The 16,680-nt window shown below is 38.8% G+C and overlaps 1 protein-coding gene across 1 annotated transcript; it reads right to left on the bottom strand.

The window, feature by feature from the left end:
- Positions 1 to 227: 227 nt before the first annotated feature.
- Positions 228 to 15,576, bottom strand: ZNF214 (zinc finger protein 214). Its single transcript, XM_073882986.1, has 5 exons — positions 15,337 to 15,576; positions 14,915 to 14,973; positions 14,227 to 14,315; positions 3,039 to 3,200; positions 228 to 1,909 (listed from the first exon to the last, which is right to left on the bottom strand). Exons 2-5 carry the CDS (start codon positions 14,929 to 14,931, stop codon positions 228 to 230), a joined length of 1,950 nt encoding a protein of 649 aa, XP_073739087.1. The 5' UTR covers positions 14,932 to 14,973; positions 15,337 to 15,576.
- Positions 15,577 to 16,680: the final 1,104 nt, after the last annotated feature.

Genomic DNA, 16,680 nt, shown 5'->3' with positions numbered 1-16,680 from the left:
TATGTATGATATAATAGAAAAAGTAAATACACTTTCATTTTGAATATATAGGCATTCCCTAAGGATTTCTTCTTGAAGCAAATGATTCTTAGTGGGGGTTGAGGGAAACTATAAATGTTGCTTGGGATTATTTGGGTAATTTATAGAATTTTCTTCCCAGTAGGATTTATTGGGGATAATGTTAAGCTTTGATTAAAGCGGTTACCTAAATGTAATTATAAGGTTTCTCATGTGTGATTATTGTGAAGATGTGAATTCTGATCAAATCCCTTATAATACTCATGGCACTTAAGAGGTTTCTCTGCGTGGACTCTTTGATGAATTCGAAGAGCTGAGCTATGACTGAAACCCTTGCCACACTTCGTGCATTGATAAGGCTTCTCTCCTGTGTGGACCCTCTGATGAATGTGAAGATTAGAGCTGTGACTAAATCCCTTTCCACAGTCATCACATTTATAGGGTTTCTCTCCTGTGTGGACTCTCTGATGAATGAGAAGATGTGAACGCTGACTGAATCCCTTACCACACTGTTCACATTTATAGGGTTTCTCTCCAGTATGTACTCTTTGATGAGTATGAAGCTTCGAACTCTTGCTGAAGCCCTTCCCACATTCACGACAAGTATAGGGTTTTTCCCCAGTATGGACCCTCTGATGAATACGAAGATCAGAGCTGTGACTAAAGTCCTTCCCACAGTCGTCACATTTATAAGGCTTCTCTCCTGTATGTACTCTTTGATGAATTTGGAGATTTGAGCGCTGGGTAAAGCCCTTACCACAGTCATCACATTTATAGGACTTCTCTCCCGTGTGGACTAACTGATGAATTCGAAGATTTGAGCTCTGACTGAAGCCCTTGCCACACTCATCACACTTATATGGTTTCTCTCCTGTGTGGACTCTCTGATGAACATGAAGTACTGAACTCCGACTAAAACTCTTACCACACTGATCACACTTAAAAGGCTTCTCTCCTATGTGAAGTCTCTGGTGAATGTGAAGTAATGAATTTCTACTGAGGTCCTTATTACACTCAAATTTATAGAGTTTCTCTTCTGTATGCACTCTTTGATGATTGTGAAGACTAGAGATCTGACTGAAGCTCTTACCACACACGTGGCATATATAAGAAACCTCCCCTGTGCAGACTCTCTGATGAAAGTGAACACCTAAGCTTTGACTGAAGTTACCATCAACTTCATCACATCCATACAGCTTCTTACCTATGTGAATTCTTGTATGTCTGTATAGGTCTGATCTCTGAGAGAAGCATGCTGTGCTAATAGAGCATTGATAGAACTTTTCTCCACGTTGATTTCTCTTGTGGAGAACACACTGTGAGTTCCAATAATAAATTTCTTTACATTTATTACATCCACAGTATTCCTCTTCCATAGAGTTTTTCAGTAGGTCATGTTGACATAGCTCCCCAGTGTACTCCGGAAGGGTTTCTACTGTTGGGACATAAGAATGTTGAACTATAAGCTTCTGTTCTTTTTCCAGAGAGAGATTTTTCCTAGATATGCCAAGAGGGCATCTGCTTCCTTGAAAACCGTGTGAATCATTCACATTGATTTCTCTAGCATACTGTCGAGGGGTATGTTTTGTTTCGAAGGACTGCCAAGGTATAAACTTTGTATATTTTAAGTTCCTGGGACTTTTACCTTCAAAAGTCATTTCATAGTTCCCATATCTTGGTACTTGGGTGGAGAGTATTAACCATTCTGGATGGTGGGAAAGATCTCGTTGCTTTAGGTCTTTGGAATCTGTTCCTTGGACAGTTTCCACATAGTTTCTATTCTCATATGTCTGAGCACTGGCATTCCTCCAGGCTTGCCAGCAGGGAAGATTTTCATGTTCTAAATATCTGAATCCTTCTTCTTGGGGTTTGTAGCTCTCTTTCCAGTTTCCTGGAATAAGAAGAATGAGCAGATAATCCACTGGTGAGATAAAGGTGGTTTTAAAAAATTTCCAAGTATCTCAAGTATCGACTTCCAGAATTATAGGAATATATGTGTGTGTGGGAGTGGGAAAGGATTATGACTTAGGCTGCTCCATATCTGGTCTGAAATTCATGTGTTTGTTCATTCATATATGTATTCATTCATTCACTTATTCAGTCATTCCACAGATATATCTTGAGCATCTACTACTTACCAAGTACTGTTAGAAATAAACAAGTAAGGCTGAATGCTTCATGGAAATCATCTTAAAAACTGAGATTTAATTAGGTTACTCTAGTTGGGGCATTATTATAAGAAATAAAATATTGTTTCTATTTTTCTGTTCTAGCAGAGTGTGACAGATTGTGTGAAAAAATGGCTGCATGAACTCTGTACCTTTGGGTGTTCCCCTTCCATGCTGACTTTAGCTTGGCTAACAGTTTGCTTTGTTTAATGGGACAATAGCAAAAGTGATACAAGCAGAGACTTGAAAGTGCTTGCATACTGAGGCTTGCCCTCTCTCTCACTAGAAAATCCTGTGACCACCACCAGGTAAACAAGCCTGAGCTAGCCTGCTTGAAGAGGGACATATGGTCAACACATTCCCATTATCCCCACTGATATCAACCAACTGCCAGACATGTAAGTCAGACAGTCCAGTCTCGTCTTAGACCATCGAGCCCCAGTCAGATCACTCTATGAGAGAAGATCCATCTAACCAATTAGAATCATGAAAAATAATGTTGAAGTCACTAAGTTTGGGGTAGTTTGTTATACAGCAAAAGCTAACTTGTATAAATAGTATGAAGAGAGAACAAATTTAGGACCACACAAAATTGATTACGTGTGGAGATCTGTATTTTAAGTGTAATCCAGAAAATAAATAAGAATAAAAATCACAAATACCTATTAATTACATTGCCTAGGTGTCTTGGGAGAGGTCTTGCTCTACCTTCTGTCATCCGATTTATGACCCATTTCTGAGGGTCGTATTTCTTCTATCTCAATACAATACCTAGATAAAGAACCAAAATACTCAACAAAACTGGTCCCAGAAGAAACTAATTCTATTACCTAAGAGCTGGGATAACTTTACCTACTGACATGACATTTGTGTAGTTCTCCCACATGACCTCTCTGTAGAGCTTTTTTTGAGAAGAATCTAGGAATTTCCACTCCTCCCAAGTAAAAATAACAGTCACATCTTCAAATGTTACTGCCATCTGGTCAAAGATCAGGTTTTCCAGGAAGAAGAGATCTAAGGGAGAAGATGGACAAAGAAACAGCCATTCAGCAGGTAACATAAGTGACAAATGAAATAAAAAAAGAAAGAACTTCAATAATGAAGAAAAACAAGAAAGGTTAAGAGGAGACATAATCACAGGGATGGCTAAATAATGTATCCAGTCACTGAAGCCCATCACAGTCATCAGAAACATTTATATAGCATCTGTCTGCTAACCACTGGGCTAAGGACTTCACATATATTTCAAGTAGTCCTCACAGCCACCCTCTCTTGTAGATACCATTATTATCCCAATTTTAAAAATTAGCAAGTAATGATTGAAAAAGATTAAGTCAATTGATCCCCCAACCCTTTTTATTCTGGAAGTGTTCATCCTCCTGCTCCAATCTGGGCTGGCTATTCTTTAGTGCTCCATTTTCAAGATCATGTACTTCTTCCCCTTTTGTGATTTACTCCATTAATTGGGAGGTATACACCCAAATGAGTTCAGTCAAGCTTATGTTAATTCCATGGCCACTGAAAAAAAGCAAAGTGAGAAACAGGCAAGGTTTTCTTCAGGACACACATTTGGTTTAAAGGAGAATCTCCAAGCATGGTTACACTGTATGCTTGAAGTCCTTATCATCACTCACAAGTGGCTGGGTATCAAATTCTAGAGTGAAAAGAATTTTTCTCAGAATTGCTTCACTGTTCATATGCCTTCACTGTTGTTTCTAAGACTTTTTTTTTTTTTTTTTAACTCTAATTCCTTTGCAAGCAACTTTTTCTTTGCTCTCTGGAAATATTTTAGGGTCCTCTTTTGACTGGCCCTCGGCCTCCAGTGGTATGGATGCATCCTCAGCTTCCCTGAAGTTCACAGGGCTTATCAAATCCTTCTTGTGCTTATTCCCCTGTGGAGCATTCCAGGATGTCACGTTTTTAGCCCTTTGCGGTTCTTATCACTGTTGCTCCTGTTGCTTTCCAAGTTTTGGGTTGTTTGTTGTTTTTTGTTTTACTTATTTATTTATATATTTATTTGTTGAGAGAATGAGTGTACACGTGGGGGTTGGTGGGGTTGCAGAGGAAGAAGGAGAGAAAATCCCAAGCAGACTCTGGGCTGAGTGTGGAGCCTGAGGTGAGGCTTGATCCCACCACCCCGAGATCACGACCTAGGCTGAAATCAAGAGCCAGACGCCCAACTGACTGAGGCACCCAGGTAACCTTTCCAAGTTTTTGTAGAAATTCCTCATTTGCTGATGGCTCTTTACTTCATCATTGCAGGTTCATACAGTTTTTAGTTTCTTACTATCATCATGAAGTTTTAGAAAGAAGAGATAAATATATGTATTCAAACTGCCTAAAAATACTTTTAGTGGAGAGAACAGCTCATAAATTGGTTATGTGACAAATTCTTTTAATTTCTTTGATGACATTCTCAATTCTAAAGTTCAATAAAAATGTTTAGTAAATACTATGAATAAAGAAAAAAGATACTTTTCATGGAGGAAAACTAGAATATCATAGCTATCAATCGGTATAATCATAGCAGTTAAATATTATCAAGAAGTTATTTGAAAAGGGCTGTTATTTCATTATCACAACTATCCTATAAGGTAGAATTATCAACACTAAAGGAATAAGGAAACCAACATTTAACAAGATTAAGTAACTTGTACAAGGTCATGCAGTTACAAAATAGTGGCGTACCTACTAAGTCGAAGTCAGAGGAGTCAAAAACAACTTGGTAAAGGGTTGTAAATAATTTCCATGTACGTCCTTATTGTGTTAACAAAAGGACAATGGGAAGATGTACTGAAATGTTCAAGGATTCAAAATACACCACCCAGGTACTGCTTTCCAAATAAACTACATGAAAATCCATGCCTAAACAATGAAGTACTAACCACAAATAAGAACTCAAGAATGAGGGCGCCTGGGTGGCTCAGTTGGTTAAGCGACTGCCTTCGGCTCAGGTCATGATCCTGGAGTCCTGGGATCGAGTCCCACATCGGGCTCCCGGCTCAGCAGGGAGTCTGCTTCTCCCTCTGACCCTCTTCCCTCTCGTGCTCTCTATCTCTCATTCTCTCTCTCAAATAAATAAATAAAATCTTAAAAAAAAAAAAACTCAAGAATGAGAAAATTCAATGCTATTTTTAAATGTTTATAAAATAAATGTTAAAAACTTAAAATATACGTCTATTTTAACACATACAAATGAAAATATAAATAAAATAAGAAAAGAAAAATGGGATGCTTAGAAGCCCAGACTGTAGGACTGAATACTGGAGTCAGAACAGAACAGAAATGAACTCACTGGTTCCTTATTTTGTAAGAAGTACAGAAAATTAAACTCAGCCTGTTATTGGCTTTATTTTTTTTTAAATATTTAAGAATTTCTTTAAAAAATTATACTAGAGGGACACCTGGGTGGCACAGTCAGTTAAGTGGCCAACTCTTGATTTCAGCTCGGGACCCCTGGGTCCTAGGATCAAGCCCACCTCAGGCTACTGCTCAGCAGGGAGTCTGCTTGAGGATTCTCTCTCCCCCTCTATCCCTCCCCTTGCTCATGCATTCTCTCTCTCTCTCTAAAATAAATGAATAAATCTTAAAAATATATACTAGAGATTGGGTCTAGTTGCTCTTACTGAAAAGAAATTCATAAAATTTTTAAATAATTCTGAAGTAATATAAGTAAAAACTGAAGGCCTACCCTCCACAAATAACTTGGAGACACTGGAAAGCTTCACTAGGGCTTAGTGAAGGATAGTTTTTACTCAGTCCTTTCTGACTTTTTTTCAGGCATACCCACAAATATACATACCCCACTGACATTTTTTTCTTAACAAAGACATAACAACCCTGGTTTGCATTTTTCACATAATATATAATGTACAACTTCACATTTCAGTACATATAGGTCTATCTTATTTGTGGTGGTTTTAAAATATGTCCACAATTTATTGATTCCCTTCCCTTCAAGAGGTGTAGCCAGTTCCCCACCCTTTGAGCGTGGGCTAGACTGAAGGACTCACTTCTGATGAATATTATATAAAAAAACAGAAGGGAAGAAGTAATGGTGTGCAGCTTTCAAGACTAGTTCTTAAGGTACTGCAGCTTCCTCCCTGCCCTTTTTCTTAGCTCACTCACTCTTGGAGAAGCTGCCTTCCATGTGGGGAGAACACTTAGGAGTCCTGTGAAGAGGCCATGTGGCAAGGAACTGAGGCCTCTGTCCTCAGTGAGAAATAAGGCATCCTGCCAACAGCCACATGAGTGAAAACCATCTTAGCAGAGGATCCTCTGGCCCTAGTGAAGCTTTCCAGTGTCTGCATTCCTGCTGACAGCTTGACTGCAGCCTCATGGGAGACCCTGAGCCAGAACCACACAGCTATTGCTGCTCCCAGCTTCCTGACCCTTAGAAATTGAGTGACATAATAAATGTGTGTTATTTTAAACTGCTAAATGTAATTTGCTATGCAATAAGTATTATTGTTCTAGCAAACATTCTATTAGCGGTTAATTACCATTACAACCAAATTGTTTTAGAAAATAGAAAGTGAAAATTGCTAGCTCATCATGTGACTAGTGTAATCTTGACTCCAAGACCAGATAAAGACAATACAAAAAAGTTAGATTAGAGTCCCATTTGTAAATTTTATAAATCTATAAAAATCCTAAATATTAGGTAATTGAATTCAGAAATATATTAAAAATATGCATCATGATCAAGCATGGTTTATTATAGGAAGGAAGGACAGTTCATATGAGAAAATCTATCAACATAATTTACTATATTAATAGACTACAGAAGAAAACCATAATTAACTGATGAAGAGAAACCATGTGATAAAGTTTATAATGCAACACCTTTATATGGTCTTTAAAAACTTTTAGCAAAGTAGGAATTAAAAACCCTCTCAATTGGTAAAGGTTACATATTAGGAACCTATATCAAACATTAAGCTGAATGGACAAACTTTGTATTCCTTTTATTATGGTAAACAAGGTACGAGTGACTACCATCACCATTGCTTTCAACACAGTACCAAAGATCTGACAAATACTGTAAGAAAATGAAACAACAGGCATAAAGATTAGAAGTAAAAACAAAAAATGTAACTATTTGCATATATTGTGGCAATCTACCTAGAAAAACAGATAAACCATAAACTTATCAGAGCTCAGCAAAATTACCAGATACAATAAAGCATAACTGTATCAGCAATCAACTGCTAGAAAAGAGGACACCATTCACAAAAAGCAAAACAAAAAAACAAAAACACTAAGCCAAGAATATAAAGAACTCTCTGAAGATAACATTTAAATTAGAATAAGCAGAAAGAAGACCTAAATAAAAGGAGATGCATCCTTCCATGTTCTTGAATGGGTTGAATTAAATTCAATATACCCCCAAATTCCAACTGGATTTTTTTGAGGAATGCAATATACTTTTCCCCCTAAAATTTACAGGGAAAGAAAAAAAGGGTATACTATAGAGACTTAAGTAAACCAAGCAGGAAGACTTGCCTTACCAAATAGTGACATACTGCCAAACTACAACAGTAAAATCAGAACTGACAAATAGACCAGTAGAACAGCATGGAAGATTCAGACGGTGCTTGTTTATATATGACACATTAATAATAAAGATGGCATTAAAAATAAAAGGAAAGAATGGATTGTTTACTACATGGTGGTGTGAAAACTGAGTAACTGAAAAAAAATAAAAATGGATTCCAACTTAGTATCATATACAATGTGGACACTAGATGGATTAAACACTTAAAGTGGGGACACCTGGGTGGCTGCCTTCGGCTCAGGTCATGATCCCAGGAGCCTGGGATCGAGCCCCATGTCGGGCTCCTTCCTCAGTGGGGAGCCCGCTTCTCCCTCTCCCTCTGCTGCTTCCCCTGCTTGTGCTCTCTGTCTCCCAAATAAATATTTTTTTTTAAAGGGAAAGCTATAGAGTGAGCAAAAGAAAATGGTGGAGTTGAAAAACATTTATCATTCTGAAATGAATCCAAGAGCCAGTTCTTTAGAAGAAAAATATTAATAAAATAGATAAATTACCAGCTAGCTAACCAAAGGGGGAGAAAGAAGTGAGCATAAATAGAAAAAAAGTTAGAATTGACATTGGGGAAATGGCAACAGATAAAAATTTAACTGAATGTTAGATGGGCACTTTCCACAGCTCTTTAAAAATAAATCTTAATAGGAAATATATTTTTTCCTAGAAAACCAATATGTCATAAAGAGAAAATACCTGAACAGGTCAGTTTTATGAAAGAAATTGCTCAAATTATCAAAGAACTATGACCTTCAAAAATAACCAACCCAAAAGTTTTCTTACATAAATTCTTTCAAATTTTCAAGGAACAAATTTGGAGTTATTAAATTGTTCCAAACATATAGAAAAACTAGCAAAAATTTTAAAACATTCAGGAAAACACTGAGATAATAACAGTCAGAAAACTATAGATCTATACTATATTATTAATGAATATTGATGTAAACTTCAAGAATAAATAAAGGAAAACATAAGGCTAATAAAATCCAGCAACACCTATTATTTATAACATACTGCCACAGAACTAATTACTCCAAAATGTGGTGGCTTCACACAATAATATTATCTTTCATAATTTCCCTGGGTCAGAAATCCAGAATGGCCTGGCTGGGCAGTTCTAGCTCAGATCCCTTATGAGATTGTTGAGTAGTGGCCTGATTGGGCTGGAGGATTCACTTTCAGAGTGGCTCACACACATGGCTGGCAGGCTGGTTGTGACTGTTGATGGAAGGTCTGTTTCTTTGTACTTGGTTATGTGGCCTGGGCTACCTCTCAACATGGAGGCAAGCAAAAGCTGCATCCTTTCTATGACTTAGCTCTCGAAGTCACATAGCATCACTTCCACTGTACTCTACTGGTTGAGGTGATCACAAGCCCTAGCCAGATTTGAGAAGCGGGGACACAGATCCTACTTTTTGGTGGGAAGAGTAAGTCACATTGTAAAACAAGCATGAAGAGTCAGGTATGTTATAGGTGTGGCCACCTTTGGAAAATGCAAATGCAATCTGCTATAATACCAAAGCATGTTATAGCATGATGGAGTGGTGGTTTATTCCAAACGGTAAAGAAAGATCCAAAGGAAGAAATCTATTAACTCTGTCATAATAATGTCAAATAAGAAAAGTCATATATTGGGGGAGACGAACCATGAGAGACGATGGACTCTGAAAAACAAACTGAGGGTTCTAGAGGGGAGGAGAGTGGGGGGATGGGTTAGTCTGGTGATGGGTATTCAAGGGGGCATGTTCTGCATGGAGCACTGGGTGTTATGCACAAACAATGAATCATGGAACACTTCATCAAAAACTAATGATGTAATATATGGTGATTAATATAACAATAAAAAAAGAAAAAGAAAAAAAAAAGTCATATATTTTAATCAGTGCCAAAAAGGTCCTTCTTAAAATGCAACATGGGTCCTTCATTTAAAACTACAAACAAAGCAAGTTAGCAAAACAAAAATGAAGACATGCAAATATATCTCATATCCAAAAGTAAAACATTAAAAGCATTCCCATTAACACTGGAAACAACCTTTAAAGATACTGCAGATTCATTATTTTTAAACCACTAATGAAAGCACTTGACAATACAAGCAGACAATTATGAAGGATATAGTTGTATGTAGGAAACCCAAGAAAATCAACTGAAAATCATTAGTAATTATAAGGAAAGTCAATGTCCCAGAAATTTTAATACTAGGTTTGTACCCTAGAGAAACTTACACATACATACCAGAAGATATGTACAACATTTTCAGTATAACTGCTGTAATAGCAAAAAACTAGAAGCAATACAAAAGGCCCAACAACAGTAGGATGGATAAGTAAGTTGTCATTTTGTGAAACAGTACACAGCAGTGAAAAAAGCTATAGCTACGTAAATCAACAAGGATGCACTGTAAAAATTAACATTATACTAAAGAAACAAATCACAGAAGAATATAGACAGTGATTCCATTTAAGGAATAAACACAACATTTAAGATAGCAGTTGCCTCTTTAGGAAAAGGAAGGAATGAAATTGTGGGGTCAGTAGGGGGACTTTTAAAAATATTGATAGTCTACATGTCTATATAAAACATTTTAGTATATTCTTTTGTATGCATGTAATGCATCACAATACAAGTTCAAATTAGTTAACCATGTAAAATACAATTATATAATTTAGAAAGTTCAGACATAATCATTAAAAGGTATTTTAACCGACTGAGCCACCCAAGCGCCGCTTTTAAAAGGTGTTTTTAAAATGACATTTATGGGGGCGCCTGGGTGGCTCAGTCGGAGTTAAATGGCTGCCTTTGGCTCAGGTCATGATCTCAGGATCCTGGGATAGAGCCCTGCATCAGGATCCCTGCTCAGCGGGATCCTGCTTTTCTCTCTGCCCCTACCCATTGCTTGCTCTCTCTCTCTCAAATAAATAAAAATAAATTTTTTTAAAATGACATTTACAATAGCAATTAAAAAATATAAATCCCAGGGCGCCTGGGTGGTTCAGATTTGTTGAACGTCTGCCTTCAGCTCAGGTCATGATCTCCAGGTCCTGGGATGGAGCCCAGAACCATGTTGGGCTCCCAGCTCAGCGGGGAGTCTGTTTCTCCCTCTCCCTCTGCCTCTCCCCCTCCTTGTACTCTGTCTGTCTCTCTCTCAAATAAATATAAAAATTCCTACAAGCTTAACAAAATACTTAGAACCTAGATAAATGTAGCTTTTGAATTTAGAAAACACTCTTCAATCTTAGGTAGGAGAAATAAACATAATTTTGTTATCACTAAACTTATCTACATTTTCAGTGATACAATAGGTTTGGGGGAGGGTCTGAGAAACTGATTTTCAAGTACTTTTGTGAGGAAAAGGAAAAGGAAAAGTGTTAAAAAGAAATAATGAGAGGAGACTAACCCCATGGTATATTAAAACTCTGTAGCTCTAATTATAACACCATGAGGTTGACACAGGAATAGAGAAGATCAATAGAAATCTGGAAATGGACCTAAATATAGCAGTAAATTCTAAACATGGTAAAGGTAATATCAAATTTGTGTGGATAAGATGGCTTATATAATTAATGATGCTGGATCATCTGACTAGCCTTTAGCAAAAAAAAAAAAAAAAAAAGGCTAGATTCCCTGCCTCAATTCTTATGTCTTAGTGACTAGAGAGAGTTGTATCAGATATGCATTATATTTTAAACAATAGCTAACATAATAGTAACCATTGTTAGTGATTCTGTTTGTCAGGCTGTGCTGGTTTTTACATGTTTACATCTTAACCCTAGTAAGTTCTATTTCCCCACTTGAGAGCTGAGAAACTGGTTAAGTAATGCAATCTATTTCACATAACTCAGAAGTGGTAGAGGCATGAAACAATCTTAGATAATGGGTCCAGAGCCTGTATCTTGACCAATAATCAATACTAAAAAAAATACTGAAAAGTTAATATATTCAATATCTAAAACTTATTATAAGAAACTTTTACTTCTTTTCTAAAATGAGGCATCTTCCTTTTCTTTATCCCTAAATGTGGAAAAAGAAAGGCTAAATTCCTCTGTTTTGCCCATTAAGCATACTACATATAAAGGAACAAAATTAAATACACTTGGATAGCAGTATAAGAACTGAGAGATGGGTCCATGAAACAGGACAACCCCTAAAGTGGTCTGTGTGTACATTTGTATATGTGTATGTTTATGTAAAAAATTTAGTAATTTGGCATATAAAAAGGTAGCACCACAATCAATGGAAAAAGTAAATGTTACTAGAAAAAAATAAGTGGGAGGAAAAATGTTTAAGTTCTGTCATTTCTCACACCAAAATAAATACCTGACAGGTTTCAGAGTTAACTTTTAAATACCTGAAACTATAAAAAACAGTTGAGAAAAACAAAAGTAATTATGTATTGTATTTGGGGGTGAAGAAGAGCTCTCAAAGCATAATACTATATAAATAAAAAGAAATAAGATTTCACTTTATACAAATGTGAAACTCCTATAAACAAAGAAGTCCTTAAAAGCAAAAGGCAAACAATTGGAGAAATAGAGCCTTTAACAAATGGTTTATATCTTTTACATACAAAGAATATCTTTTATCAAATACAAACAGAAAATTTAGTAGGAAAAAAAGTAATGCATGTCAAGAGGCATACATTACGTATGTCAAAGAAGGAATGCAAATGACCAGTAAATGTATGTAAAAAATGGTCAACCTTACTAAAGATTAAAGGGATGCAATTCAAAGCAAAATCTTAATACTCAAAGCTGGTAAAGGTTCAGAAAGATAATATCTTTCCTCAAATGGTTATAAAAGTTAATTCATGCATGGGTGCCTGGGTGGCTCAGTCGTTAAGCGTCTGCCTTTGGCTCAGGTCATGATCCCAGGGTCCTGGGATCGAGCCCCGCATTGGGCTCCCTGCTCCGCGGGAGACCTGCTTCTCCCTCTACCACTCCCCCTGCTTGTGTTCCCTCTCTTGCTGTGTCTCTCTCTGTCAAATAAATAAATAAAATCTTTAAAAAAAAAAAAGTTAATTCATGTATTTCTAAAAAAATAACTTAAGTTTTTCAAAAGTCTAAAACATGTTTTTATTCCTTTACTGTTATCCTGTTTCTCAGAGCATATCTTGAGGTTATAAAGAGATACACTAAATAAATTATGTATAAAAATATTTAATAGAAAAATTTTATGACAGCAAAATATTGAGAATTACTTACGTTTTTCCCCCAAAATGATTTAAATAAAGTACATATGGCTGGAAGGGAACATATATACCTAGAATAAAGCCCATATATCTGGGATGGAATGATACATACTTGGAATGTAATATTATATAGTCACTAAAACTCAGGCTACCAAAAAATATTTAGAAAAAATGTTAATTATATTTATATATAATATATATTTAACAATGAAAAAATTATATATATAACAGCTATCCATACATCCAACAAATATTCAATGAGGGCTTACTACATGCTAGGCATAGTTTTTTTTTTTTTTTAAGATTTTATTTATTTGACAGAGAGAGCACAAGCAGAGGGAGAGAGAGGGAGAAGCAGGCTCCCCGCTGAGCAAGGAGCCTGATGCGGGACTCAATCCCAGGACTCTGGGATCATGACCCGGGCCGAAGGCAGCCGCTTAACCAACTGAGCCACCCAGGCGTCCCTAGGCATAGTTCTATGTACTGGAAATATTCTCTGCCCTCATGGAACATATTTATCATGTTAAATTTTTTTATATATACTAATCTCTCTACATACATGTATGTTAGATTACCTTTGTGTCTACAGTTATATGTATGTGTACATATATGTATATATATGTATAAATGTCTGTACAGATTATGTATGTATATCAAATATTAGATAAAAGACTGTAAATAAATAGATCCAAATATCAGTAATGGCTGCCTCTGAAGTGCAGAGGACTGAGTGGTGCACAATAATAAGTAACCAATTAAACATGAATAGCCTTCCACAATGTGGCCTCACCTCACGTATGCATACTTAAACACTCTCCAGTTACTAGCTCAGTTTTCTTATTCTCCCCTCAATTTCTGCCTGAGACTAAATGATTATCTTCCTGTCTAGAATAATATCTTCCTGTTCATGATGATTTTTCAAACCTGAGCTTCTGTTTCTGTCTTTTAAGTGCCACTCATTCTGACACTGTTTAATGTATAACTTGAGACATTATTATTAACCTCATATGGCTTATCTCCCCCATGTTAAGAAAAGACCATTCTTACATATTTCCTTACCTCAGAGCATCAAGAATATTATACAACAGACCTGGATGATGGCTGAATAAATGAGTAAATGTTGGAAAAAGACACTGGATGGGAGGCAGAGAAATGCTACATAGGAGGCTTGGAAGCTTCTCAGTCAAGTGAGGAACATTTTCTATTCTATCTGGTCCATCCATCCCCATTGCCGCTGCTTCTTACTCCCACCACCTGTGGAGAATTCAGGGGCATTTATATAAATGAGAAAAGACAATCCTACTCACCTGGGATCAGTCTATGAGGAAAAGAGTGAGCATTCCTTCCTCGTTTATGCTTCTCTTTTGGGCAAGGGTGGAGTTTTGAGGAGTCTGAGCTGAGGGAGAAGAAAGGAGGAATGAAAGATTGAGCATGCCTTGCAATTCCCAAACTCACTACGATCCCCATGCACTAACTGGGTGTGACCCCCCCCCAAACCTCTTAGAGGCCAGAAAGAACCCAAGAACATTTCTGTTCCATTTCAAGGGCCAGATAGGAGAGTTGTGAGAACTGGCACCCAGGACTTTATTTCTGAACCTTTAAAAACTTCAAAGGTACCATTCTAGTTTGGGCATGAAAACAGAATTTGATCTCACAGTCCCTCCAGGGATGCAGATGCTCTCTATGTAATTTAACCTGAGTCTCAAAGCTTTCTTAGTTAATTATTAACAAGAATAATAAACTAGAAATACGACACTTAGTTTTTTTCTAAAAGTATTTTTCTTGTTCAATCAATAAAGTAGAAAGAGAATTCCATTGCTCTCCTGTACTTATTACAACAGAAATACTGGATTTATTATCAGAGTACCTAGAATCTTAAAGGATGCCAGATCTAGCGTTCCCAGGACCTGATCAGTCTCAGGTCTATCACTAACTACTTGTAGAACTTTGAAAATGACCAAACTTCTAGACCTCCTAGGGCCTCACTTTCCTCACCTGTAAAATGGGGACATGAGCCTTTGCTACCCTGGTCCTGCCTTGGTGATCACAAGTCCCTGGGGAAAATGATAAACAGTTAAGAGCCCTCTTTCCCTAGCGAGGCGGGGTGGGGGGGGGGGGGGGCCGATTCATGGCCATTTCAAGAGCAGCACAGGTTTGGGCTCCCCCAGTGCGCCACGGGCTGCCCGAGTGTTTTTGGATTCAGACACCCAAACGGTTCTCAAGGAGTGGGATCTGCCCGCGTCAAGGCCACGGATCCGCGCGGCCTCCGTTCCACGTCCAGACCCCCCGATCCGAGCTCCACCCGAACACTTTCCAACCCCGAGCACCCCGGCTCCAGGGTCTAAGCTGCCTCTGTCCTCCTCTCCCCTTCCCCATATTCGGTTTTAACTTGAGGAGGGCGGCTGTGAAGGACCCACCTACACTGGTGTCTTCGGGATTTCTAAGCCGGAGCCAATTCTCGGCCCCTCACCCTCCCTTTTCTGCCACTCTTTCTTCAGCCACAGCTCTCCCCGCCCTTGTCCGCTTCTGGCTCGGTGCTCCCGAGAGTCCGCGTCACTTATGGAGCCTCTGAGGGGGACGGGACCGGCCAAAATAGTCGGTCTACACAAACAATGGCCGCAGCCCCGCTGGACCGAAATGGAAGCCCGAGGCCTCGGAGTAGACACTCGGAGCGTTTCCATGGAGACGGGAGGGGCGGGGCGGGAAAGGAGCGCTTGAGAACGTGGCTCCTGATTGGCCAGAAGGTTCGGGGCGCAGTCCGGCTCTCAGCCACCGGCGTTCGTGGGCAGAAGACCTGTGCTCTCTGCGCTCTGAACAGAGGCTGGGGTCCAGTCTCCCCCAATGCTAAAGAAATAGGACTGTTCTGGGAGCTTTTAGGGCCCCTGAGAAGGGGGCGGGGCTGGGGATTCTGAGCCATGAGTGGCTGACCTCGAAGAATTCTGGGACTCTCAGAACCCGCAAGTGGGGAACCCCCCAATAGGAATCTGGGGAAACCAACTGCTGTCACTTCGCCTTTGGGAGCGCGGGTTGGTTGCACCTGCTGTCCCGCGCCCTCGGCGGAATAGACACCCAACTAGCTCTGGCCCTAGCAATGTCCCTAAACTCGAGGTTGGAGTCGCGCAGCCGCGAAGAGGACCTTTCAAATTACAGGTTGCTGTTGCCGGGGACCCGCTTGGCTCCTGCTGACACGGTGGCGGGGTCGCGCTTTCCTCCTCCCTCTTTTCTTGCCAAGTCCTGGACTTTTCTGGAGACTCCAGGCAGAGAGGAGAAAGACAAGGTGGGACCGAGGCGGAGCCATGGGAAAGAGCCCCAGAAAGAGATCCGACTACTTGCTCTTTTATTATCTTGTTCAATGTTCCCTTAGGAAAAGTTTTCATTTCCTTAAAGCACTTCTCCTCAAACTTAGGCTGGATCAGTAGTATTAAACTATTAGGTAAGGAATGCTTTTTAGGGTAGTCTTTAAAAACAAGGGACTCCTTGGATTCTATTATGACAATACCACCCACTCATGATGTGATCTTGGCTAAATGACAATCTTTTTGTGTCATCTTTAAAATAGGCGCAATAGGGGCGCCTGGGTGGCTCAGTCGTTAAGCGTCTGCCTTCGGTCATGATCCTGGGGTCCTGGGATCGAGCCCCAAATTGGGCTCCCTTTTCAGCAGGAAGCCTGCTTCTCCCTCTCCCTCTCCCACTCCCCCTGCTTGTGTTCCTTCTCTCGCTGTGTCTCTCTCTGTCAAATAAATAAAATAAAAAATCTTTTT

The sequence above is a fragment of the Callorhinus ursinus genome, unplaced genomic scaffold (assembly GCF_003265705.2).
Source record: "Callorhinus ursinus isolate GAN/ISIS: 27379988/994484 unplaced genomic scaffold, GSC_fseal_2.0 scaffold49, whole genome shotgun sequence".
NCBI classification, from domain to species: Eukaryota; Metazoa; Chordata; class Mammalia; order Carnivora; family Otariidae; genus Callorhinus; species Callorhinus ursinus.
Note: the sequence above shows the minus strand (reverse complement) of the source record. Positions and strands in the feature narration are given on the sequence as shown.

What these genes read in the sequence shown, in the direction of transcription:
- ZNF214 (XM_073882986.1), bottom strand. An exon ending in TCCTCATAGACTGATCCCAG is followed by an intron (nt 3,201 to 14,226) that starts GTGAGTAGGATT and finishes CTTCTCCCTTAG; the next exon opens with ATCTCTTCTTCCTGGAAAAC. An exon ending in CACAAATGTCATGTCAGTAG is followed by an intron (nt 1,910 to 3,038) that starts GTAAAGTTATCC and finishes TTCTTATTCCAG; the next exon opens with GAAACTGGAAAGAGAGCTAC.